General features: G+C 41.4%; 1 protein-coding gene across 10 annotated transcripts in view; it reads left to right on the top strand.

Moving 5' to 3' along the window:
- The window catches only part of LOC309809248 (CASP8 and FADD-like apoptosis regulator), a 91,896-nt gene extending 65,431 nt beyond the window's left edge, over positions 1-26,465 (top strand). For 9 of the 10 annotated variants that reach the window (XM_082630226.1, XM_082630231.1, XM_082630230.1 and 6 more), the window contains 7 exons: positions 5,120-5,255; positions 9,099-9,208; positions 15,198-15,234; positions 17,012-17,088; positions 17,921-18,029; positions 18,890-19,382; positions 21,634-26,465. In XM_082630226.1, the coding sequence (XP_082486352.1) occupies positions 5,120-5,255; positions 9,099-9,208; positions 15,198-15,234; positions 17,012-17,088; positions 17,921-18,029; positions 18,890-19,382; positions 21,634-21,787 (1,116 nt within the window). In that variant the 3' untranslated portion in view covers positions 21,788-26,465. The remainder of the gene's footprint in view (positions 1-5,119; positions 5,256-9,098; positions 9,209-15,197; positions 15,235-17,011; positions 17,089-17,920; positions 18,030-18,889; positions 19,383-21,633) is intronic. The other variant, XR_014294832.1, reaches the window with a different exon arrangement.
- The last annotated feature ends 298 nt before the right edge of the window (positions 26,466-26,763 follow it).

Genomic DNA, 26,763 nt, shown 5'->3' with positions numbered 1-26,763 from the left:
GTCCACTGTGTTTTATGATACAGAAATGTGCAGGGCACCACAAAGAAATGAGGAGGTGGTAGCTAATGGCAGAATGGGAATGAGTTGTTCCTCACCTTCATTAGTTGAGGTTTCTGAGGGAGCCGTGTCCTTCTCAGTGGACTTTGCAGTGTCTCCCATGTAGAGTTTTGTGAAAATCAAATGAGACAAATGTTTGAGGATGTGCTTTCTAAAGGGCTATACAAGTGCTTGGAACTAATAGTAATGTTTTTAATATTAACATAATGCTGTCGGCTGATATTCTTGCTAGATTGGTCACAATTAAGGGCAGGAAAGTAGCTGCACATCTCTCTTCCAGGCCTCAAAACTTTATATTTTTTCTTTTGATTCTCATAACAGCTTGTGACAAGCAAGTTAGTTAATTTGGGAAGGGGCCAATTTTCAAATTTTACCCTATAACATTAATTTTGTTATTCAACTTCTATCTTTATTAAGTTTTAAGTTATATAATGTTTGATAACACCAAAAAAGACATGTAACATGTATGGAAGTAGAACTAAATGTAGAACTAAGTGAACAGCCATGGATCCCCCGTCCAACTTACAGATGAGCACTTCACCAGTGCAAAGAGCTTACATGTGTAGCCCTCCCATATCACATTCTCCCCAGACTAACTGATATTATTGACAAATAAATTCTTTTTGAAAGAAAAATCACTGAGGAGTAGGAAGCTGTTTTACATGTGGTAGGTCTTATGAGGACCATGTTTAATAATTCATTAAACATGTTTCCTGGTGTCAGACCTGTAGGTTAATTAACCTGCAGGTTAATTCTCTGTTTTGGTTGCAATCTTTGAGTCCTTTTTTTCTCCTTTTCAGAGCCCTCAGGGATTTTAGCCTCTTGCGTCTTTCCATTGGTTCTCTCTCCAGGCTCCTTTATCCTAAGGATTGGTTGTGGGATCCTTGGGAATGGGGACTGAGTCTTACTTATCATTATAGCCCCAAAACATTGCAGAATTACAAAATGGTGCTCTGAATGAAAGCATGAATGAATGGGATAGTGCAATCTCGAGTTTATGTTGGTGCAAAGTGGTTACGTACTCAAATGACAGCATTTTGCTTTAAATGTAGAATTTCTCAACATCAGAAGAGATTCTTGTAGTTTGAAAAACCTTCCAGGATATTAGGGTAAAATTATCTCCCAGCTCTGGGCATCCTCATAATTTTTCCAGTCTCTGGGTTTATAAATAAAAAGAGATCACTTTCTATTGTTACACCTATTGTCATGCACAGAAGTCCTTACTCCCCACAATGAGGTGGAGGATGAGAAGGGCATTTGATATGCTCAACACTGAGCCATGATTTCCCACTAAGAAAAGCTGGGGAATGTATTTCTTCCTCTGGGCCTTTCCACAGGTCCTAGACCTCTGCTTAAAGGCATCTGTGGCTTCAGAAACATTTTCATTGTTCAGGATCATTCCAAACATTTCTCCCTCCTGATAAATTAGCTTTTAAATCATCAAAGGCCCATGCCCAAGTAGCCAAATGATTTTATGCTTTTCTCACTCCGTACAACAGTAAATAAGAAGTTACTGTGTTTAGCTGTGGCATAAAACTGTGGAATTTCCTGGACAAATTCATGAAAACTGCACTTCCTTCTTGGATTCCAAATGATCTCACTGTATTCTGAAGGAGATGTAACTATTCATGCCAGAACTGTGGCTGAGTTACACACCTGATAATCCAGGTTGATCTCTATTGGGCTTTGTGATCAGGCCAGCCTTCTCAAGTGATCAGGCCAGCTTTCTCAAATGCGTAAAGGACAAACTCTAAGCAGCCCAGATGTGTTTCCATACCAGGGTTTAATGGGACTGCATTATCTGCAATTGCAATTGCAAAAGACTTTATCAAGACTTTATCACAGAAATAAATTCTTTACCAGCCAGTGGAGGAGGGCCTGAATACCTCTCAGCCAAAAAGGAAGAATTGTGAATTCACGTGGTCTCTCTGGATGGACAGAAACGACCTTTGCAGGGTGTTCTAGGTTTCCTCTTTTTTTTTTTTTTTTTTTTGCGGTACACGGGCCTCTCACTGTTGTGGCCTCTCTCGTTGCGGAGCACAGGCTCCAGACGCGCAGGCTCAGTGGCTATGGCTCACGGGCCCAGCCGCTCCGCGGGCATGTGGGATCTTCCCAGACCGGGGCACAAACCCGTGTCCCCTGCATCAGCAGGCGGACTCTCAACCACTGCGCCGACAGGGAAGCCCTAGGTTTCCTCTTTGATAGCTTTCCCACAAACTTAGAGCAAACATAGCTGCCTTCACACATCCTGAGTGACCCAAACAACTGTCAGGATATCCGTTCTCAATGTAGCAATCAACATAGAACGTTAGATGTAAAGGAAACCACACCCAAACCTATCTTTTTAACAAAGATGCAGAGCAAGAGAGTTTCAGAATTTCTGCTAATATTTGCCAGGGTGGTGTTCTTAAACTAATGTGCAGACTCCATTTAAATTGTGGGTGTTCGTGTGTGTGTGTGTATGGAGGGTGTCATTTACTCAACATCTAATACACTCTGTACAAAGTATAATGGATTTCCATCATTGCTTCTGGAAACATGCTTTAGCCACTTTTCTTCCTCCTGGTAGGATGCAGTCAAGATAGAAGTTTCTGTTTTGAGCTTCAGCGGGAGCTCATTTGCACATAAACCGACTGTAGAACCTTGTTCGGGGATTCCCTCTGACCCCTTTGCCCAGCTGATCAGCTCTGGATGAATCTTCCTTTACCCCCTCCTCCCTCCTGCTTTATTTCCTGGGCAGGTTGTTGGTGTGCTGGCGCTGCAGGTGAGGACACACACATTTCTTTGCATTTTTGGTTCTCCTATGTGTCTCGGGAATGTCTTGAAAATTTATAATCTCTTTTTTGATCAGATTAGTACAGAACTCAGTTAAGACTTTGTAACTCTGGCCTTTCCCTTGGTTGCTGGCATTTTGAGTACCTTGTTTGAAAACACACATTTCGCGCGCACGCGCAGACACACACACACACACACACACACACACACTCTTCCATTAACCCTTTTTCATCCTTCTGTTACTGCTCTATCTTCTTTCCCTTTACTGACAGACTTTTTTTTTTTAATTTTATTTACTTGTCTTTATTTTATTTATTTATTTACTTATTTATGGCTGCGATGGGTCCTCGTTGTTGTGCGGGCTTTCTCTGGTTGTGGTGAGCGGGGGCTAGTCTTCGTTGCAATGCGTGGGCTTCTCATTTCTTTTGTTGCGGAGCACGGGCTCTAGGCGCACAGGCTTAGTAGTTTTGGCTCGCAGGCTCTAGAGCGCAGGCTCAGTAGTTGTGATGCATGGGCTTTGCTGCTCCGCGGCATGTGGGGTCTTCCCGGACCAGGGCTCGAACCCGTGTCCCCTGCGTTGGCAGGCAGATTCTTAACCACTGCACCACCAGGGAAGTCCTAATGCCAGGCTTTTTGAGAGAATAGTCCACACACACTCTCTCTCCACTGACGCGACTCTTAGTCACACTCCAACGCATTCCAAGATGGCTTCAGCCTCCTTCACTCCCACGAAACTATTCTTGCCGAAACTACCACGAGCCTGCTCACAACCAGATTTTTTAGTTTGTCATTTTCCCTATCTGATTTTCTTTGCTTGGAAGGCCCTTCTGCATGTCGGAAGTGAAGGCGTGGTGATCTTTCGAGATGCGATTCACGTATCACCTCCCATGTGCAGCTCGTGTGACGCCTGCTCTGTGGAGCCCGTGAGTCGTGCAGAAACGAGGGGCATCACCATTTGAAGTCATCTTCGATTCGTCCTTCCTTTCTTCACGCACTCCAGTTGACCTCCCAACTCACCAAATTATACCTCAGAAAAGTCGCTGAAATCCAGCGCTTCCTCTGCGTTTCCACCACTAGCTTTAGATCAGGCTGTGCTGATCTCTTCACCGGAGCATTTAATCTTCCTGCTGATATTTTCTCTCTAGCCCACTTCCTCCTCCAACCTATCCCCAAGACTTCTATTTAAAAACAAACCTGTTCATGTCACTGTTCTCCTTGAAAGTTCCTGCTGGAACCCCTCCATCCATGGGATACTTGCCCAAACCCCTCGGTGTTGCTTCATGGCCTGATACCAGTCTGCTGTTCCAGCTGTGGCCTAGCTTTCACTCAGAGTTTGTACTCAGGTCTCCTTCTCAATATTCCTGACCATACAGTCCCTTTTCAACTGGCCAGCATGTCTGGAGACTCCCCAGCCCCCTGTTCCCATCCTGCTGATGCTTATGTATGCAGTTAGCGAGTGTTTAGCTGTTCACTTTCTGATTAGTTATTTGATTTATTTATTTTTTGGCCACTCTGCGCAGCATGTGGGATCTTAGTTCCTCGACCAGGGATCGAACCTGTGCCCCCTGCAGTGGAAGCATGGGGGTCTTAACTACTGGACCTCCAGGGAAGTCCCTCTGATTAGTTATTCTTTTCTGTGGGCTCTAACACAATTTTATTCATATATATATTTAATAACCAGATTAATACATTGGTTGAGAAGTCCTTATCAGTGAAAAGATTATGGTGCCTTCCACCTCATATGTAATTCAATATTAAAATAATAGTAGCCAATTTGCAATTTTTCCCAGGAGTGCTTAAGATATTTTTTTCTTTTAAAATACCAAATATAAAATTCTTTCAAAGCATTTTCTTCTCTTTTCTTTGGTACCCCTGCTTTGCTGCTGCCCTAATCTATTATATCATTTATAGCTGTGAGTTAGAGGCAGTATTGCTCAATGTTTAATGAGACAGACTTTGGCATCAGGCTGCCAGGACTCAAATACCAGCTCTGCCACTTATTGGCTCTGTGACCTTGGACGACTTACTGAACTTCCCTGTGCCTCAGTTACTTCATCTTTAAAATGTGGATATAATAGCATCTGCTCACCGGATTGTTTCTGAGTAGTTAATGAGTGATGTGTGTTTGGTATCTGGTATTAATATAGATTGTATAGAGATTTACAATCTCTATAATGCCTCTTCCCCCCTACTATTGAAGTCTTCCTGCATGGACTCTCTACCTAATTTATTACTGCAATAGGTAATCAGTAGGCAAGTAAATGTGACTCCATTGATTCTTTTGCAGACCTCTCTAAGTTTCCTGGCATATCTGGAGAAACAAGATAAAATAAATGAAGATAATCTGGCATTACTGGAGGATCTCTGCAAAAAAATTGTACCTAATCTTATGAGAAAGATAGACAAATATAAAAGAGAGAAAGGTAACTAGCTTATGCTTGCTTGCTTGCTCGAATCAGACCATGGGAATTCTTAAACCAATTGGCCATGTATGATGTTTACTTATCACTCTGATAATATTCTTTTGAAATCTCCCCATTTGTTCATTCAACATATGTTTATTGAATGCATACTTTGTACTAGGCACAGTTTTAGAAGTTGGAGCTACAGCAAGGTATAGTGCAAAGCTTCTACCTTCTTGGAGCTTATATTCTAGTGAGGGAAAGTGGTTTTAGACAAATGTCTTCTTCTGTTTCTTACATGGAAGTGATTGTAAAAGAAATTGTTTTGAATGAAATAACATCAAAAGGAAGGAGGCAGGATGGCACAGGAATTAAGAGTGGGATCCATGGAGTCAGATTGCCAGCACTCCACTTATTAATGGTGCCGTGGCCCTTTCCTCAGCTGTTCTATGTCTCACTTTTCCCATCTTTAAAGTGGGGCTAATCATAGTACCTACTTCATAATTTTTTTGAGGATTGAATGAGGTAATTCCTATAAAATGCATGTCTGATACAGAGTAAGCATTCAATACACACTGCTATGAATACGTTTGTTAGAGAGGAAAGTCATGAAAACTTTCATATTCTCGTAAAGTACTATCAGAGAAGAATTTTCTTTCTTTCTCTTTTGTTTTTAATCAGGCTTGTAAAGGTAGTATTGCCATGGTATTACGTAGAAGTAGCTGCGTAGGGCAGAAATCAAACTTGGCTGCCTTACCATGTGTCAATATGCTGAATATCTGTGGTTTATTGAATCCATTTCTCCACTATTAAACAAAAGCTAAAAGTAAACGCTCAGGATGGTATTCATGAAGCTTGTATGCCACACCCATATTTTAGTTCAGAGACTCAACATAGTCTGCAAACTTATCTGGTTGAAAACAAAACTAGCCAAAAGGAAACTTCTCTCTAAGAATTCTATTAACACAAAATGAGTTGAGGAACAAAATGTACTGTTGTTAATTTGATAAAATCTCAAACAATAACCAAATCAATGGATAATTTAATGTATACTTTAAGTAAAAATTATGAAGAGTAAAAACAGCTTTTCTAACCATCAAGTCATCAAGTGAGAAATAAAAACAGGGAGTTAATATTGAAAGTATATTTGAAATCCTCACTTGAACTTTGAATGCTGAGATTTTTTTTTTTTTCTGATCACATCATCGTTTTTCTATAATGCAGTACTCCACACAGAGTAAACATAGGGCAGGTGGCCAGATTATTTTGACTATTTGGACTCTGGAGAAGGCTCTCTAGTTTCTATGTAGTAAATGTTTACATTTGCCTCAGTGAGTCTTGAGGACTGAGCTTTATTATCAGAAGAATTCTTTTTTTTTTGATTTACAATATTGTATTCATTTCAGGTGTACAACAAAGTGATTCAGTTACACACGCACATTCTTTTCAGATTCTTTTCAATTATAGGTTATTACAAGATATTGAATATAGTTCCCTGTCAGAAGAATTCTAATTTTGATTTTTCTTTTCTATAATCTACATGCTGTATGATCATTTTTTGGATATTGAAAGAAAAAACTTGTTTTCCTTTACTAATACTCACAACAACATTCTGGAACACTTCTGACCCCAGGGGTGTGAGTTTTTCCACACCAAAATATTCTCCAACTCTGCAGACACCAACTGGGTGTCCTGTGTTTTAATTCAGTTCTGACACTCATCAGTTATTGCAGATCCCACAGGTTAAGGGTTCAGTCCCCCAAGACTCCCCACACCACTTCAGCCACCAATCTCAGGTAGTGGGTCCCCAGATTACCCACAGCTTCTGTTCAACTTGGTTACAAACCAGGGATTCCCATGACCCCTTCCTCAGGTTTGATAATTTGCTAGAACTGTTCACAGAACTTAGGAAAATAGTTTACTTACTAGATTACTGATTTATTACAAAAGTGTACAACTCAGGAACAGCCAAGTGGAATAGATGCATAGGTCAAGGCGTGAGGGAAGGAGCATGGAAGTTCCATGCCCCCTTCAGGTGGATCACCCTCCCAACACCTCCACTTGTTCACAACCCAGAAGCTCTGTGAACCCCCTCAGTTAGGGATTTTTTTTTTTTTTTTTTTGCCACACTGCCTGGCAGCGGGATCCCAATTCCCTGACCAGGGATGGAACCCGTGCCCCCCCTGCAGTGGAAGCGCAGAGTCTTAACCACTGGACTGCCAGGGAAGTCCCTCAGTTAGGGTTTTTAATGGAGGCTTTGTTACGTAGGCATGATTGATTAAATCATTGGCCATTGTAATTAATTCAACCTCTAGCCCCTGTCCCCTTTCCAGAGTTCTGAGAGTAAAGCTGAAAGTTCCAACCCTCTGATCATTTGATTGGGTCCCCTGGCAACCAGCCCCCATCCTGAGGCTATCAGGATGTCCCTAACCACCAGTCATGTCATTAGCATACAAAAAGACACAATCACTTATGAGAGTGTAGGGTTTTAGGAACTGTGTGCCAGGAAGAGGGGCAGAGACCACATGGATATTTATTATTATATCATAGGTCTCAGTATTTTAATATTGACTTTCTACAGTCCTCTGAGAGCTTGGGCTTAATTCTGGCATTTAGGATGAAGGAATAAAGGACTGAAAAGATAGTAGGTATGCAGATTTTAGGCTTCTGTAAGTGAGGTGAGTGGAAAGACTAAGCCCACTGTATCTGATTAGGACACAAGCTCTGTTTAAGGACCACCAGGATATCTTACTGAGTTTTCCTGAGCCTTGGTGTTTGTTTTAATATTTTAAATTCATTATTAAAAATAATGTATAATAATTATAATAAAATTAAATAGAAATTCAAACAATGACAACAATACAGAGTGTAGGAGGTAAAGTCTCTCTCTTCTTTTTCTTCCACTGCTAGTACGTTCCCCAGAGATAACCCCTGTTTGGAGTATATTTTTGTAGCTTTTCTTCTATATACAGATAAGTGCATGTGTGTATGCATGTATGGATAGATAGATACCTATAATACATATTTAACTAAAATCATGCTAATTATATTCCATAACTTGCTTTTTTCCCACCTAATATATCTGGCATTTTCCCATGTATATAATGCAGATATAGCTTATTTTTATTAATGGTTCCATAGAGACATATTTTATGTATATAACATATGTATTTAATCAACACTTTTTTTTTTTTTTTTTTTTTTTTTGTGGTACGCGGGCCTCTCACTGTTGTGGCCTCTCCCGTTGCGGAGCACAGGCTCTGGACGCGCAGGCTCAGCAGCCATGGCTCATGGGCCCAGCCGCTCCACGGCATGTGGGATCATCCCGGACCGGGGCACGAACCCGTGTCCCCTGCATCGGCAGGCGGACTCTCAACCACTGCGCCACCAGGGAAGCCCTAATCAACACTTTTAAATGGTTTTTCTTTTCCTTTCCTTCTCTTCCTACCTTCTTTTGCTTCTTTCTTTCGTTTTCTTTTTGCTGTTCCAGTCTGAGTTCTGGTTTTATTTCTTGAGGTAATGCTTTTGTAATCTTTATTTGGCAGTTACCTGACACACTGAGCACCATAAGTTCTGCAATGGTATTTAGTAAAGTATATAGTAATTTTAAGGAACTAATTAAATTACAAAAATAATAGAAATAGTAAGGAACAAAATATCATAATATAAGGAATGAAAATATAATGATAAAAATAATTTATACATTCACATTTTTTCTTGGTATATATATGTAGGCCTCTTTAAGCAAATGCCACTACAAATCTACAGGTCCCCGTAACATAATTTCTTATGATGATGGGTTATTTCGGATTGCCACTAGTCAGAAGGTGATTTTTTTGTTTTTCTATCTGATTCTATTCCCAGCCTCCCAGGTAGGGGCACCTCCTGTAGCCAAGGAAACTGAGTCATTGCATCAAGGAGAGAAAGAACTATTTTCCCGCTCGGACATTAACCAATTGCTTGGAGCCTTGCCGGTAGGTTCATTGATGTGTTGGTAAATGTGTAACCACCAGCTTCACTGCAAATGAGAGAGAGAGAGAGAGAGAGAGAGAGAGAGAGAGAGAATGATTTGTAGCATTTGGTGTAAATACTCCTACCATGGCTGATTTCAAGTTACCAACTTGATATTAACTGTATTGCAGAATTTCTGAAAATCTAATGATTGGCTCTCACTAGCTGGTTAGAGCTGACTCCAGTACACCACTGGGTTGCTTTGAATGGTTCTGTTCTTATCTGTGGGATTCGATCACGGCAGGCTTCATGGGCGTACAGCCTGTACAGTCGCACAGGGCCCATACTTTTTGAATGCTCACCTGTCATTGTTTTGTAATTCTTGATAATGTGTGAACAAGGGGCCTCACAGTTTTACTTTGCACTGGGTCCCAGACGACAAGAACTGGGTTCCTGTACAGTCGCACAGGGCCCATACTTTTTGAATGCTCACCTGTCATTGTTTTGTAATTCTTGATAATGTGTGAACAAGGGGCCTCACAGTTTTACTTTGCACTGGGTCCCAGACGACAAGAACTGGGTTCCTGTAGTACCCAGCAAAGGTAGGGTAGGTAGAGGGGGAAACATTGGGAGAATTTGCAATCCATTTTTCACAACATGATCATGGTCCTTGGAAGACACATGACATTCTTCCCTGGGATTTATGTTTATTCCCATCTTGCTTGGCAGCTCTATTTTGCTGACATCTGTCAGCATCAATGAAGTTAGGTTGTCCCTGGAATTCTTTGTTTTTGGTTTCTAATTGTGGTAAAATACACATTACCTAAAATTTACCATCTTAACCATACAAAAAATTTTTTTAAAGTTGTTGTAAAATACAAATAACATAAAATGTACTGTGTTAGCCATTTTTAAGTGTACAGTTTAGTGTTGTTAAGTACAGTCACATTGTTGTGTAAACAATTTCCAGAGCTCATTTCATCTTGAAAACTGAAACTATATCCGTTAAACACTAACTCCCCATTCCCCCTCCCACCAACCTCTGGCAAACACCATTCTACTTCCTGTCTCTATGAATTTGACTATTCTGGCTACCTCATATAAGTGGAAGCATACAGTATTTGTCTTTTTGTGACTGGCTTATTTCACTTAGCATAATGTCCTCAAGGTTCATCCATGTCAGAATTTTCTTCATTTTTAAGGCTCAGTAATATTCCATTGGGTGTATATACCACATCTTGTTTATCCATTCATCCATGGATGGACACTTGAATAACTTCTACCTTTTCCCTATTGTGAATAATACTGCTTATGAACATGGGTGTACAAATATCTCTTTGAGACTCTGCTTTCAATTCTTTTGGGGTACCCAGAAGTAGAATTGCTGGATCATATATCATTCTATATTTCTTTTCTTTTTTCTTTTTGGCAGTGCATCGGAGCTTGAGGGAGCTTGAGGGATCTTAGTTCCCCGACCAGGGTTTGAACCTGGGCCTGGGCAGTGAAAGCGCTGAGTCCTAACCATTGGACTGCCAGGGAATTCCCTATATTTCATTTTTTGAGAAACCACCATACTGTTTTCCATAGCAGCTGCATCCTTTTGCATTTTCACAAACAAGGCACAAGTGTTCTCCACACCCTTGCTAACACCTGTTATTTTCTTGGTTTTTGATAGTAGCCAACCTAATGGGTGTGAGGTGGTATTTCATTGTAGTTTTGACTTGCATCTCCCTAATGATTAGTGATGTTGATCTTTTCAGGTGCTTGTTGGCTATTTGTATATCTTCTTTGGAGAAATGTTTATTCAAGTCCTTTGCCCATTTTTTAATTGGGTTGTTTTGGAAGTTTTTTATTTTTATTTATTTTTTTAAACATCTTTATTGGAGTATAACTGCTTTACAATGTTGTGCTAGTTTCTGCTGTACAACAGAGTGAATCAGCTATATGTATACATATATCTCCATATACCCTCCCTCTTGCATCTCCCTCCCACCCTGGAAGTTTTATTTTTTAATTCTTAAAAAATTCTTTCATAGCTTCTTTACTATTTTCATGGTGTCATATTTTTACAGCTATAATTATTATTTTAAAATTTGGAAGTATGTTTAATCTTATAGAAAAGTTGAAAAAAATGTGAATAATACAAAATTTGTTTACCCAGATTCACCTACCTGTTGTGACTTTTGTCCCATTTGCTTTATCATTTGTGTGCTCTCTCTTTATCTATTTGTATACGCACACACATAATTTTTTCTGAACTTTTTAAGAGTAACTTGCATACATCATGGCTCTTTGCCCCTAAATACTTCAGTGTATATTTCATAATAATAAGGATATTGTTTTACAGATTATAGTACAGTTATTAAATTATACAAAAGTTTCACCAAGTCAATGGTCCATATTTCAATTTTATCTATTAACCCAATAATATCTTTTATAGGTTTTATAGCTTTTTCCCCTCCAGTACATAATTCAGTCTAGGATCATATATTGTATTTAGTTGTCATGTCTCTTTAGTCTCCTTAAATCTTTTCATCTCCACAACTTTCTTCCTCTTTTATGACATGGACACTTTTGAAGAATATAGTCACCACCACCACCACATTTTATTAAAAAAATAGAATTTTCCTCTTTGTGTGCGTGCGTGCGTGCGTGTGTGTGTGAGTGGTGTTACCTCATGATTAGATTCAAGCTGTATATTCTGGCCGGAATATTACATCAATGATACCATATCTTTCTCAGGGCATCCCATCTGCAGGCATGTGGTGTTCATTGGCTCCCTATTCATGATTTAAATTTTGATTATTTGGTCCAGATGTTGTCTGATTTCTTCACTATATAGTTAATTTTATGAAGTTACTATTTTTTCCCTTGAAATGAATTAAAATGTCACCTTAGATTGAGCATCCATTGATGATTCTTGCAAGATTGAAAAGCAATGATTTTCAAACTCCAGTATTCTCTCCACATTTATGTTACCACTCAGCATTTTACTGTAAGCAGGAGTCCTCTTTTCTCCCTCAAAAGTTGTTTTGCCTACTCAGCTTAATTCTGTCCCTTGCCCACATTTTTACCTGATTTTGTGCTCAGAGACTGATTTGCGAGTGGGAAACACACATGCGCGCGCACACACACACAGGACTTTCCCCTTTGCCTCCTAGCACCTGAGTAGTTCCTAAGGCGTGTGGCTCAGCCTTAACCTCTGAAGGGCTGCTGTTTTGTTGCTGTTGGGTGATCCTGGTCACGGCCAGATGAAGACGGAGAATAGCCGTGGTGGTGCTGGGAATGCAGGAGGCTTTGGAGGGCAGCACCTCACGTTACACACATGCTTATAGACTCTCAGGGTTGGAAGGTGTCTTGAAAGTTATCTAGGCCACCAGTCTCTCTCCATGAAGTGAGAGATAAACTAAAACTTGGTAAATTATCTCATGTTTCATATGTACCTGAAAGGTTTTCTTATATAAAAGAGTACTGCCAACAATTGCATTTAATGAGAAGAAACTATTGACAAACAAACAAACAAACAAACAATAAACAGTCTATAACAGGAATAGAAAAGGGTTTTATTTGGTCCAAACTGAGGACTATAGCCTGGAAGACAGTTTCTCAGATAACTCTGAGGAACTGTTCCAGAGAAGCATGGTTTTCAGCAGTTTTATGTCTTGTCAGAGCAAAGAACATCAAAAAAGTCAGGGAAACCTTCCTTCAAGGTTTCAAAAACAAAAATAAAAACAGATCAGCACATACACAGCGAGTCGGTATGGCCTTGGCACCTAAGTCTGTATGGTCTTATCATCAGAGGAGGACCAGCATTGGTGTCCCAGGAAGGGAGGCATTTAATCTTCATAACTATGGACATTTTTTACTTCTGGTTAGTGCACCCTTTTCTTTAATAATTAAAGCAGATGTACAGTGTATGCTTGATAGGCCGCAAACAGGCTGTTGTAGTTAGCATAAAATTCAAGTTAACTCATGTATAAGCCAGGATGACTTCCCTGTTCCTCAATATGTGAAAATTTCTTTTATCAAAACTGTATTTCACTCCATTAAAGAAGTTAAAAAAAAAGAAAAGATCCACCCTCTTAGCAAGTGTCAAGTATACAATACACTATGTTAACTACAGTCACCATGTTGTACATTAGATCCCCAGAACTTATTCATCCCCTATACCTAAGCTTTGTACGCTTTGACCAATATCTCCCCACTTTTTCACCTGTACCCCTCCACCCCACCAAACCTCTGACAACCCCATTCTACCCTGTGAGTTCAACTAGTTTAGATTCCACATGTAAGTGAGATCATACATTTTTTTCTTTCTGTGTCTGGATTATTTCACTTGGCCTAACATCTGCCAGGTTCATCCACGTTTTTGCAAATGGCAGGATTTCCTTCTTTCTTGGGGCTGAATGATATTCCTTTGTACAAATATATACTCCATTTTTTGGTCCATTCATCTGTCGATGGACAGTTAGGTTGTAAAGCAAAACAAAACAAAAAGAAACTGTATTTCAAGCAGCATCCTCTAATTTGTTTAAAAACCAAATCAATATTTCTTAGTGTGTCCTAGCCTTTTCTTAAAGACATGCATGCCCTCTAACGAGGAGACATAACAACAGCTGCTTTTTAAGGCCTTACTGGACCCCTCTGGAAAACACTGGAAAGAAGACCGAGTATGGCCAGGCAATGGGGCATTCATTCTTTCCTCTCTGACACAGATACTTGGGAGGTATCAACAGGGAATGCAACATTCTCAGACAAAGAGAGCCAGACAGACCCTAAAGCTTATTCCGAGTCCTTTTTCTGGCTGATTTTATCAGCACAAGGGAAGAGACAAACCAAAGAAACCTGGGGCCTGGAGATGCCTGGGCTGAGCCCAGTGCTGTATCTGTGATGCCTTTAATCCCAGAAAATTCACTCAGCTGCTTTCAAATCCCACTGTGCAAACCCAGAAAACAGCCTGCCTGGCCCTTGGATGCTGTTGAGGAGGACTCTAGGGTGCAGAAGAAAGGGAAATGTGTCTTGCAAAAAGAAAGGCAGGAAGTCTTCTGGAAAGTGAAACTAAACTTCTTCGCCTTTGTTCCCTCAGAGCGGGAACAGCAGCACTTCAGAGATTAAGGCTGAGCCACACCCCTTAGAAACGACTTCCATTTCTCACAGGCAGCTTGGGAGTGAGGCGGTGCAGCTCCGGTCTGGCTCGAAGAGAAATCACCCTCCTGCAGCCAGAAGCCTGGTGGGCTCCACCAGGGAGGCGCCCCCAGTGACTTGGGGGTGACTTGCCTGTCACGTCAAACAGATGTCCTGGTACCTCCCACCACACAGCCAGTGGCAGAGCCAGTCCTTCCCCAAAACGTCGTGGTCATGTCCCCGTTGGGGCTTTCAGCTGCAGCCTAAGGGCTGGGGGTGGTGGGAGTGGAGTGGATGGGGAGTGGATGCAGAAAACACAAAGGCCCTAAACTGTGCTGCAATTTTGTATTTAATTTTATAAAACTAAAAGGAAAAACTATTGAGTACACTCAGAGAAGTCTGCATTGCATCCCTGGCTTGCTTCTCCTCCCCCCATAGATTACCATTTTTATTAGTTTTCTGATTTATCCTATTGAAAAAAACCCACTCGAATCTCTCCTTTATTATAAGAGAGGGAGCACACTAAATACCAATCTTCACATTACTTCTTTCATGTCACAGTATCTACCACACTGTGTGATGAACTGTCGTTCTTTCGACCACTCCCTGTTGGTCAACATTAGGGTTATTTCCAGTCTTCAGTTATTCCAAATAATGCTGCAGTGAATAAATATCTTTGTGTATGTGTCATATACTTTTGCCACTGTGTCTTGGTGAACCTTCCTGTTTGGAAGGAAGACGTTGATTCTTTTCTTGTTACCTGCTAGTGACTTTTTCTATGGCTGGGGATCGGGTATTTTTTCTTCTCTGAATCAAGCCTAGATTTTCAGCCCTTACCCTAACTGTGTGAATTTCCTGCAATTCATGAATTTCCTCTTGCCTCAACAGGAGGTGTCCTGGCAAGACGAGCATGCACAGAGTAATGGTAGGTGTTTCTAATACACTTTTTTTTTTTTTTTTTTTTTTTTTTGCCTCACTGCGCGGCTTGCAGGATCTTAGTTCCCTGACCAGGGATTGAATCTGGGCTCCCCCGCAGTGAAAGTGCCGAGTCCTAACCACTGGACGGCCAGGGAATTCCCTCTAATACACTTTTTATAACTTGGATCAGTATGCCAGATAGATATATTTGATACATACCAAGCAATTTGGGATGACTTGGGAGAAGGCTTACACATTAGTGGAGAATTCAGTTCTTATTCTAATTCAGGGCAAGCCACTGAATGCGTGGATTATACCAGGCTTTTCCATGGGGGCGGATGGCGAGGACTGGGTGGTTTCTACTTGGAAAGCCTAGCCTACCAGCATCTGGGGAATGCAGAGCTGGTCTCCCTCCACCCTTCAGAATGAGGTCACCCGCTGTGGGGAGGGATGGAGCCCTTGGCGGGCAGAAGCCCTCAGGCCAGCAGCAGCAGCAGAATATTGACTCTGTAGAATAGTATGGCTCCAGATGCTGCTTGTATTTTTCAGAGGGAAAGAGGCGGTCAGAGGCAGGGACTTGGCACCAGTGTGTTTAATGCTCTGAATCCTTGCCCAGAAACCATGACCTTGAAAAACCACTGGGCTAAACTGCTTACAAACAGTCAGGGTTCTGGTGTTCTCTCTGTGATGTGTCCATTCCTCATTTCTTTTTTTCCTGGAAATTTAAACTTCAGAGTCCAATACACCCCACTTTCCTAGGGACTTTTCTCTTTCTGCCTATCTGGGAGGCTGCATGATATGATGTGGATGAGAATTATTGTTACTGAGCTCTTATCATGTGCCAGCCACTGTTCTAAGAGCTTCCTAGGACTTATCTCCTTTAATAATCCAGTCACCTGGAGATAGGTACCACTGTTATTCCCATTTAATGATGAGGAAACTGAGACCCAAAAGGTCTGGTGCTTTGCTGAAGATCACACAGCTAGAATGGAGTGCAGCTGGGATTTGAAATTGGCAGTCTGACTCCAGATCACACCCTCTGAGGACCTGGCTCTAACCCCTTGCAGCTACAAGAGCTCAGGCAATGGTTTCACTTCTGAAAAACAAGCATGTTTCCTTCAGTGCTGCAGTTCTGCCGTTTCAAAGTTGAGACCTGTCTTCGCTGGAGAGTTACCTTCTCCCACGTTGAGGGGGAATTTACAGGTGCGCAGGAGGACTGCAGCGGGGGTCCCATTTGGTAGATTCTCTGGTCTGGAGGATCCTGGACTTGCTCAGCCTGAGCTGAGTGCCCAGGACTGACCCTTCACCGTGGTTAATAGCTAACTCAGGCCTCACAGACGAGGGCAGAGCTTCCGGATTCTACTGAAAACTTGCCAGGCGTGTGTGGGAGAAGAAAAGCTTCAAGTCACATTTTCCCTTTACTGTCATCTGACAATTCATCTTTGGCTTCCTCTCTCTATGAAGGATTCTTATCCGGAGGAACCAGGGAGTTTGCAGGTGCACTTCAAAGCAGTGCAGTCTGCAGCCAATGCCAAAGCCATGACTAAATTGATCCCAGGGCTGTGGTGATTTTTGCTCTGCCCAAATTGGGTCACTGGGCCTTTCCCCCACCCCCCTTTCTTTTTGGTGTCTGCCCAGCCTCTATCCAGTGACAGATAAATGTTGACTCAACCCAACCAAACTTTTAACTAGAAACACTTGAGCTGATTCCAACCCATCCTCTGTAAGGAAATCTAAGTGTTTGGGGAAAGCTATGTGAAGAATCTGAGTACTTGTCTTTCTAGGTGACAGAGAAACCCCGGTCTCCGTGGAGATGTTGGGAGCATCCGTTGACACTCTAACTTGTGAAACCAGTACAAAGGTTTGCACTGTTTCCTCAGGTCTTCTCCAACTAGGGTCCAGCCCTTAAGGACTCTGTGGGCTCAGATTTCTGTTTCCATCTTGGTTCTTCTTCCCGTCTCTGTGTGATTGTCTCTGTTCTTTTCCCCTTTTTCTGTAATAATTAGAAGTGTGTTGACCTCTGGCTATGGAGGTGATGTTATCGCCCTTTCAGTCATGCATATCCTCTGAAATATGAAGAGAGGGGAATTTCTTTTTCATCGACTGAAGCCACTTCTTTTCTGCTTGGATCAAAGCTGTACCATGTTTTCAGGAGATCATTGTAGCCACAGAGAGGCCCTGCTGAAGCCAACTCAGCTAATTTGTAATCAAATGCTATTTACAGTAATCTTCAAAAACAATTGCACATATTTTAAAATTCACACTGTGATCTCTACAAAAGAGATTTCTCTGTTTTTGGAGGAATCAGATCACTCTAGAATCCTACCATTTTAAAAAACAAATTACCATTTGATATTTTTGTTGTCTTGTTAGATCCTTACCTATGCTTTCTTCACTTTGCTAATCCAACAAGAAAGATGCTTTTGCATAAACCCTGGGTTTGCCAAAGTTAAAAATACATATTTTATTATTTAACACTGCGAATTCACATTCTGCAGTCAAAACAGGTGAACTTTGAATTTTAATGAGGACCTGGCATTCTACCTTGGAATTAATCGTTAATTCCAGATCAGGACCAGGGTCTTGAGAACTCTCTGCCTTTGGTACTGATAAATGGAGTGGTTGGTTAGAAACATTAAACCCTTAAAATGAGGATTCCCTAATAAGTGGTTCCTGTCTCTTCTTCTTTCAAGGAGACAGCTGTGTACAGGATGGATCGGAAACACAGAGGGTATTGTGTTGTTGTCAATAACCACAGTTTTACCTCACTGTCAGAAAGACCAGGGACCAATAAAGATGCTGGTAAGAAAGTCTGGAAGTGCATGAGACGCAAGTTAGAAATCTTAAAATCACTTTTTATTTTCACATTTTTTTCTGTAGTTTTTATCTTCTATGTAAATATAAGGATGATATCAGAAATGTTTCTAAGCTTCCTGTATATTCCTGGTGTCTTAGTCCATCCAATGGCGTCTAATACCATTAGATGCCTTTTAAACAGCAAACATTTATTTCTCACAGTTCTGGAGACTGGGAAGTCCAAGATCAAGGCTCTGGCATTTCGGTATCTGGTGAGAGCCCACTTCCCAGATGGCCGTCTTCTCTCTGTAACCTTACTCAGCGTCCAGGGCCAGATTGCTCTTTGGGGTCTTCTTAATGGGCTCCACCCTGATGACCTAAGCACCTCCCAAAGGCTCCACTTCCTCATACCCTCACCTTGGGGGTTGAGGGGGAACACAGACTTTCAGACCATAGCTCCTGGGGTCACCGACCTGCTTAAAGAGTGACCAGAGTCCCTGACCATTTACGACTCTGGTTGGGAGACAGCACCTGGGTCAGATGAGACAACCTGGGTTAGAGTTGTGCCTCCACCACTAACCAGGTTTGTGATTGTGTGGGAGATTCATGGGGCCTCAGCTTCCTCATCTGTGAAATAGGATAAAATTCTGGCCTCTGCTGACTCACAGGATCATTGTGATAGCACTGTGGCTACTATAAAAAGGTAGGTTAATTGTAAAATTTTATTGTTATGAAAGTAGAAAAAACATCCAAAGCTTCAGCCAATTTGCTATGCAGATTTTTATAACTACTAGCATTGTTTCACCCCTTTGTTTTGTTTTCTTTCCCTCCATTTCACTTCTTCCCCTTTCTCTCCTTTTTCACAGAGTGCCTGAAGCGCGTGTTTCAGTGGCTTGGGTTCACCGTGCATATTTATGTCAATGTGACTAAAGACCACCTAGAGAAGGTTCTGAAGTATTTTCAGACTCATCCAGGCCATGCTGATGGAGACTGCTTTGTGTTCTGTGTTCTGACCCATGGGAAATTTGGAGCTGTCTACTCTTCTGATGGGAACCTCATTCCCATCCGGCAGATCACGTCTCACTTCACAGCTCAGCAGTGTCCTGCTCTGGCTCACAAACCCAAACTCTTTTTCATACAGGCCTGTCAAGGTGAAGAAATACAACCTTCCGTATCCATTGAAGCAGATGCAGTAAATCCTGAGCACGTGCCCCCTTCCCTTCTGGACAGTGTTCCCGTTGAGGCGGATTTCCTTCTTGGCCTGGCCACTGTCCCTGGCTACGTGTCCTTTCGGCACATGGAGGAAGGTAGCTGGTATATCCAATCTCTGTATAATCATCTGAAGGACTTGGTCCCAAGGTGAGAGTTTTGAGTTGTTCCATTCACCTACCTGTTCATTCATTCATCTATCCACCTACCTGTTCATCCATCTATCCACCCACCCATGCATCCATCCATGCATCCATTCATCCATCCATCCACCCATCCAACACACCTGTACTGAGCACTGGCACGTAACTGGAAAGGAAGATACAGAATTTACAGAAAGACACAGTCCCTGTCCTCAAGTTGTCACAATCTGGAAAAACGGACAAGTATATGGGGAAGATCATTCCCTATGGTAAATATACATTGTAAAGCATAGGTGTTATGGGAACATATGGAACTAGCACCTCACCCAGATTTGGAGGATCAGGGGAAGCTTCTAGAGATGCCAAATAGATGTTAGGTGAATAATCAGGGTGAAAGACATTCTGGGGAGAGGGAACAGCATCAGTATAGGCAGGGAGGCCTTTTATTTGTTCCTTCATTTATTTATTATCAATCACTTATATTTACTGAATGCCCGTGTGCTGCCTTTGGCATTATAATACCCTTGGTTTCCTGCCACTGCTCTGACAACTTTCCTCTGTCTCTGTCACGTGCTCTTTACCTGGTACAATGGAAATGGGCATTCACCAAGGTTCTGCCCCCAGCCCCTCTTCTTTGCTCTCTCTCTGTAGCCCCTTTTGGCAGCTTTAGCTATACCTGGTAGCCACTGGCAACTCCATGAAAACATCTCCCAAATTGCCATCTCTGAGTTTCTGAAAGGCAGAGATGTTTCATTTAACCTTATATCCTCAGCACCCGACACAGTACCTGATACACTGTTGAGGTTGATAAGTATTTGCTGGACCAGTGAGTGCCGGGTTGAGTCAACCTCATTCTTTGGGTCAGTCCTATGCATTTCTCACAGCCTGCCAGACATCCCACGCCTCTGTTGCCTTTGGGCCTCACATTCAGTATGCACAGTCCTGAACTCATTTTCTTAGCCCTCTCCAGGGGTTCCTACTCCTGAATCCCCGTTGCTAGGAACGGTTCCAATTCTGGGAATTCAAGATTGGGAACCAGGATGGGAGCCTTGAGTCACCTTGGCTTTTCCTTCTTCTTTACCAACTTCTCCATCAAAGACCAATTCCTATGGCATCAGGGAAAATGCACTATCAAGGACCTGCTATGTGCCTACTGTACTGGGTACTGAGCTGGGGGCTCGGGGTATCGCTGTGAACAAGAGAGACAAGATCCCTTCTCCATGGGGCTTACCGCTCAGTGACAGGAAGACAGATAATAAAAATGTAAGTAAATGAATATTTGAATTAGTGAGATAATTTGGGGAAGTAATACCTGCTATGAAAAGCAAAACAGGATAATGATATAGAGTGTGGAGCAGGGAGCTACTTGAGAAGGCTTCCTGGTAGAGGCGATAGATATTTCAAGTAAGACTGAATGATGAGTCAGCCACAGGGAGATCTGGGGACAGAGAGAGCAGCTAGTGTGATGCAGGATGCAGGTGTTGAGAACCAGTCATGAAGGCATGATTCAAACTTGAGCTCTGTCTCCAGAGCCTATGCTTTGCTTCCAGTGATATGTATTGCCCACCCCCAGAACATTCTGGTAAATGCCCACAAGCCCTGGATCAAATGCTGCCTCCTCTATGGAGTCTTCTCTTCTTCTCCCAGCCAGAGGCACTGTCTTCTCCTCAGAATTTGCAGGGGAACTTTGACCTACTTTTCATGCAGTGTTGATCACATTCTGCCTTGTATTATGGAGTTTGTCTCTATGCTAACCTTGGTACATGTTTCATGTCTGTATTCTAAGTGTTTAAGTTCAGGAATTGTGTCATGTTTGCCCTTTATCCCTCCCAAAACCTAGAATAGAGAGGGTATTATTAATAGTAGGCTCTCTCTATATATATTTCTATCACCTCCTAGTCTATCTATCTATCTATCTATCTATCTATCTATCTACCTACCTACCTACCAGCTTGAAGGAAGAACACAGAAAAATAATTATATGCAAAATGTCTTTGTGGACTAAGTGCATTAAAATGCAAGGTGTGATTATTATTATGATGTTCTTAAATACTGACTGTAGAATTGAAAATTTTTATATAATTTAGCATTTCTTTTTTAATTTCAGAAAAAATGTTTCTTTATATTTGGCAAAATTCCAGTTAGAATCTTGGCATGCTAGACTGGGAAGAAGCCACATATTTTAAAATCTGTTTTCTAAGACCTGGTATGTGATTTCTATCTCCTGGTTGAAAATATATTTTCTTTTCTGCCTGCAGACAGGAAGATATCTTATCCATTCTTACTGCTGTCAACGATGATGTGAGTCGACAAGCGGACAAACACGGAAAAAAAAAACAGATGCCTCAGCCTGCTTTCACACTACGTAAAAAAGTAGTATTCCCTGTGCCACAGGAAGAACTTTTACTATAGTAGAAAGTTTTGATCGACACTTACACTTGAAAGGACACTTTGGGCATCGCTTCCAACCTCCCACCCGTCATAGAAATCAGTGACAGGTAGTGAGCTGGCCACCTGTCTTTCTAGTAGAAGAACATGCCCTATCTTCTGACACAAGAAAATCTTTTTTTTTTTTTTTTCTTGTTAAGTCTAAATGGTAGAAAACTTTCTTTGTTGAAGCCTTGGACTGTAGTCTTGAATTTAGTTGTGTACCCCGAGAAAAAAGTGATTAGCCTCGGTTTGTGCATCTGTGAAGTAAAAGGTGGGACCTGGTGTATTTTAAGGTTCCTTTTAGCTCAGAACCACTGTTTGGCCTTGACTGAGCTTAGATTTTCCTTCTATATATGCTCACCCCTTGTTATAATTCTGTATCCCCTCTGAATGGTCTTGTTTTGGACACTGGAAGATGATGAGATCATGGTTCAATGACCCTCTCCTTGTTCTCCCCTAAAATTTGATCTATGCCACACCCATTTCCTGCTTTAGTGTAAGGAAGGTGTTTCTGCAGGCAATGTTTCTCTTGGGCCGGGAACAGGGTTGGCTCTCAGAAGATGACAGCTCAGCATGAAGACAGACACATTCAGCTGCTCTGGGAGCACAAACTTTACAACCTTGGATTAAATTCCATGTTGGTCAGGACCCTTTCAGACGCCGCTGACAGAACACCCACCTCACACCAACTAAAGCAAAAAAGAAAATTGGTGGCTTCTTTCACCTGAAAACACATGAACGCGGAGACTGGCTTCAGGTGAGGCTTGAATCAGGACTAAATCTGCACACAGCATCTCTCTCGGTCAGAGTCCTCAGGGTTGGCAGCTGACTGTAGTCAACAGCCCCTGCCTTAGCTCTAACACACTCTGCTCCTCTGACCCAAAGTGATGAGGAGAGAGGTAGCCTCAGGGACTGTGTTCACAGGGCTTGTTGCTCTCTCTGGCCAGGCAGTGTCTGGCTATGCCTTCTGGAGGGGGAAGCTCTGTATGGAAGCCTTGATACTTTAAAAATTAAGGTTGTGAACACTCCTATGTACTGAACTTTTTTTTTTTTTTAATTTCAAGAGGAATTTTTAATTCTTGGAAGGAATTAAATGTTAGTTCCTGGAAGGAGGGAGATTGAAAGTCCTGTGGTTAATGACTTCATTTATAGACGAAGAAACTAAAGCCCAAGGAGACAGAGTGATTTGCTACAACGTCCAGCCAGCTATCGTTTACAGGATTTTATTTCCCACTTAACTGAACTGGAATGTCATGGGTCATAACAGGACTTTATGAACATTTCTTGGATATGTAGGTGCTCATGAAAGATGTCAGGGAAGGAAGAAAAAATAACTCAGTGATGCTTGATTTTATAATTATTTTTATGAAAGTCAGATTAAAGTCTGGCAAATTTGCAATGAGAAATATTCATAAGAACCTTGTTATAATGTAGCTAGTAATTACATGGATTTGAATGTAGGTTGACCAAGGAAACAAATGTCATATATGTCAGGATGATCTTCCAAAATCATTGTTCATACATGTCAAAGCTAACAGCTGGTGGGTACAGTCTTTGTCCAATTGGATATACACAGCTTTTGGCCATTTAACAGTCCTTTGCTAGTTGAAGGATGATTTGGTACAGAGGAAAGAGCAAAGGGTCTGGCGAGAGAAGCCTTGGGTTTCTGTTGTATGCTGTGATTTCCTTGCTCTGAGACACTAAGTCAAGCTAGTTTTTTGAGCCTTATCTATATAGCAGAGAAGTATTATCTGTTGGGAGGATTAAGGTTTAAATCTAATTGTGGCGTGGTGCATATAAGGCCTATGGTAGCTGTATTCTGGTAGTAACCTTAATGGAAGTAGCAGAGTTTGAGTTCCTTTGCATCTAATTCCTGCTGACTTTTAGCTTCAAATCAACAGTAGCAACACCCGCTGATATTCTCTGACTGAGGAACAACCAGGCCAGCTCTTGGCTCTGAGTCCAGCTGGGCAGCACAGGTGATGAATTCTCCTGCATCAGAAATATGTGGGGCTTGATGTTGAAGTCCTGGGCCTGTGGTCTAGTTTATATTTCTGTTTCACTGGAACTTAGTGCATGTGCAGGGTTAAACTCTAGAATCAGGAAACTTTCCATGAGCTTTCTTTACAGAGGCCTCCAGCAAGCATGTGAGGAATCACTAGACGTTTATGCCTGTGAGTCATGGGTCTATACAGACAGCAGGAGTGCAATCGTTCTTGGCTCATTTTTCCTAAATGGAGCATATACACACTTGGCCCTTGTCTGTATCTGTGTGTGTGTGTGTGTGTGTGTGTGTGTGTGTGAATTTAGAGTCCAGAGACAAAAGGAAGTGATTGATCACAACCATTTGGCAGTCCCTACAGCCATTGTCTGTCCAGACATTTATGATGAAAATGGCAGATGGAATAAGGTTTCTGTATATTTTGCCTAGTTTTGCTCAACCTACAAGAGCTGTAGTTAATTTTTTCTTTTCTTTTCTCTTTATCGCTCAAAAGTTTGGCTTCTACCAAACAAAATGAAAGGCATGAACACTTTTGATAGAGTATTATGCAGATGTTAGTTATTTAATAATGATACTACCGGTGTATAGTATTATTAGGACTATTAGTCACTATAGCATCCTAGTGGCGTCTGCTTCAGGGACTCACCATGGTGGTGGGCAGGTTTGTTATCGTGGCATTTCCCTTAGCAATATAATTATTCCCCCAGTATTCAGGTAATTTAAACATATACGCAACTAGTACATTGTGGTTACTGACCAATCAGACCAGACACTGATCCGTTTAACACAACAGTGAATAGGCTGAATAGCAGCCAAAGATCAGTGATCAAGTCTCCGCTGAGGTGACCCAAAGTAAACATTTACCTCATTTTATAGACGACTTGTGTGCCATATCGGATTAACAAAATTTTCCAGGTCGGATATTTTCTGAGTGACGTAGTCAAGTTCTCAACCTGAAATTCTTGGGCCCTTAGGTTTTTGTGGATTTATCTTCAGGGTCTGAGAGTCCTCCACCTTCATTTTTAAATGTTGTCATTCCTTGTGGGGGTAATCTTTAAAAATTAATACAAGTGCCCTTCTCTTCCGTATGACCACCTCGTATTTGAGTACTGTCACATGACTTCTGTGCTCACATCCGGGTGCTCACAGAAAGTGATGAACTTTACATTGCACTTTTAAATGTAGCATAGATTAGGGTCCATGGCTGGGGATTCTCAGGTTTATTGTCAAGTGTCAGTGGTTAATCTGTTTGAAACTTGCTGCAGTCTATCCTCTCAACCCTATAGACTCTACTTCACCATCCCTCCCCTTAACTCTTCCAGCAGAGGGAACTCACACCACACACAGAGTCATGGATTTGAGAGACCCTGTGGTCCAGCCTTCAGAGTGTTAAACTTACCAAAGTCTCACAGCTGTTAGTGGAGGCTTTGCAATCCTGTGTATCTCTTGCTTTGCAATCCTGCCATCTGGTTTCACCTGCGGACAGCTTTAATGTCTTTTTCTCTGTTGGACTTGAATCTGCCCCCTTAGAATGTACTTAGAACCACGGGTTCTAAACTCTTGGAGACATACCAAGCAAGGGTAACTATCGTCTGGTGAGGTATATGTTGTATGTGACAAGTTTTTTTTTTTTAACTTTTTCCTGGTAGGGTCTGAGTCTTGTCAAAAGTCTGCAGTTTGCTCTTAAAGATGTGGTAAAAATATAGGGATATATTCGTATCTTTAAACAGAAACTAAATTTCTGAAAGTAGAACCCTTTTAAAAAAGCAATAAGGGAATTTCCTGTTTAAAGAAAGACCCATTTGGCAATACAAACATTGTATTTAACATAACTTTTGCATGTATGAAAATTTAAAAGAGGGTTTTTCTATTAAAATTTTTAGATTATATTAAATTTTACTGTTTAAATTTATTTTTGAAAAGGTGCTATCTTTACATTGTTCGAAGATAAGAAAATATGAAAGGGAGTTCAAGAAAAGTCTTGCCCCCATTTCTCTGCACAGACTGCCTGGTCCCCTGTCCTCCTCATCCCATAGATAATTTCAGGGTTTCTTAGTGCAAATGCAAATACAACAAAGCAAAATATATGTGCATTTTAAAATAAGAATTTCTTGAAACAAAGTATATATTATACACTGTGAAACTCACATCTCTCATTTGGTCTTATTTAAAATGATGCTGTAGGGCTTCCCTGGTGGCGCAGTGGTTGAGAATCTGCCTGCTAATGCAGGGGACATGGGTTCGAGCCCTGGTCTGGGAAGATCCCACATGCCACGGAGCAACTAGGCCCGTGAGCCACAACTACTGAGCCTGCGCGTCTGGAGCCTGTGCTCCGCAACAAGAGAGGCCGCGACAGTGAGAGGCCCGCGCACCGCGATGAAGAGTGGCCCCCGCTTGCCACAACTAGAGAAAGCCCTCGCACAGAAACGAAGACCCAACACAGCCAAAAATAAATAAATAAACAAATGTGGGGTTAAAAAAAAATTAAAAAAAAAAATCTGTAAAAAAAATAAAAAATAAAAAATAAAATGATGCTGTAAGATGCCTGGAAATACTGGTACAATTCTAGAATGGGAATAACTATGAGTTTTGTGGACTGAGTACTTGTAAATAGTAGTAACTACCTTACCAATAAATAAAGACATTTTTTCCTTTTTACCTCTGAGTAGTGTCTTTAATTTTACTTAATAATTTTTTTCTGCTTATATAGTGATATATGTTCATTGTAGAATATTGGGGAAATACAAGAACACACAAAGAAGAAGAGTTCATTCGCTTATAATTCTATTTTGGCATACACTTTCCCATTATTTCACTCTGCATTTATCCCTGATCTTCCCCACCCCCTTTAAGTGAGCCTAACCTCCATGTCTGCTCAGTCACGAATCCAGTACGCTTTGTCATTACCAATATCTGTACTTCCACCCGAGTCTCAGCGTCAAGTGTGCCCCTCTCT

The sequence above is a fragment of the Mesoplodon mirus genome (genome assembly GCF_964341445.2).
Source record: "Mesoplodon mirus genome assembly, chromosome: 8".
In the NCBI taxonomy this organism is placed as follows: Eukaryota; Metazoa; Chordata; class Mammalia; order Artiodactyla; family Ziphiidae; genus Mesoplodon; species Mesoplodon mirus.
Note: the sequence above shows the minus strand (reverse complement) of the source record. Positions and strands in the feature narration are given on the sequence as shown.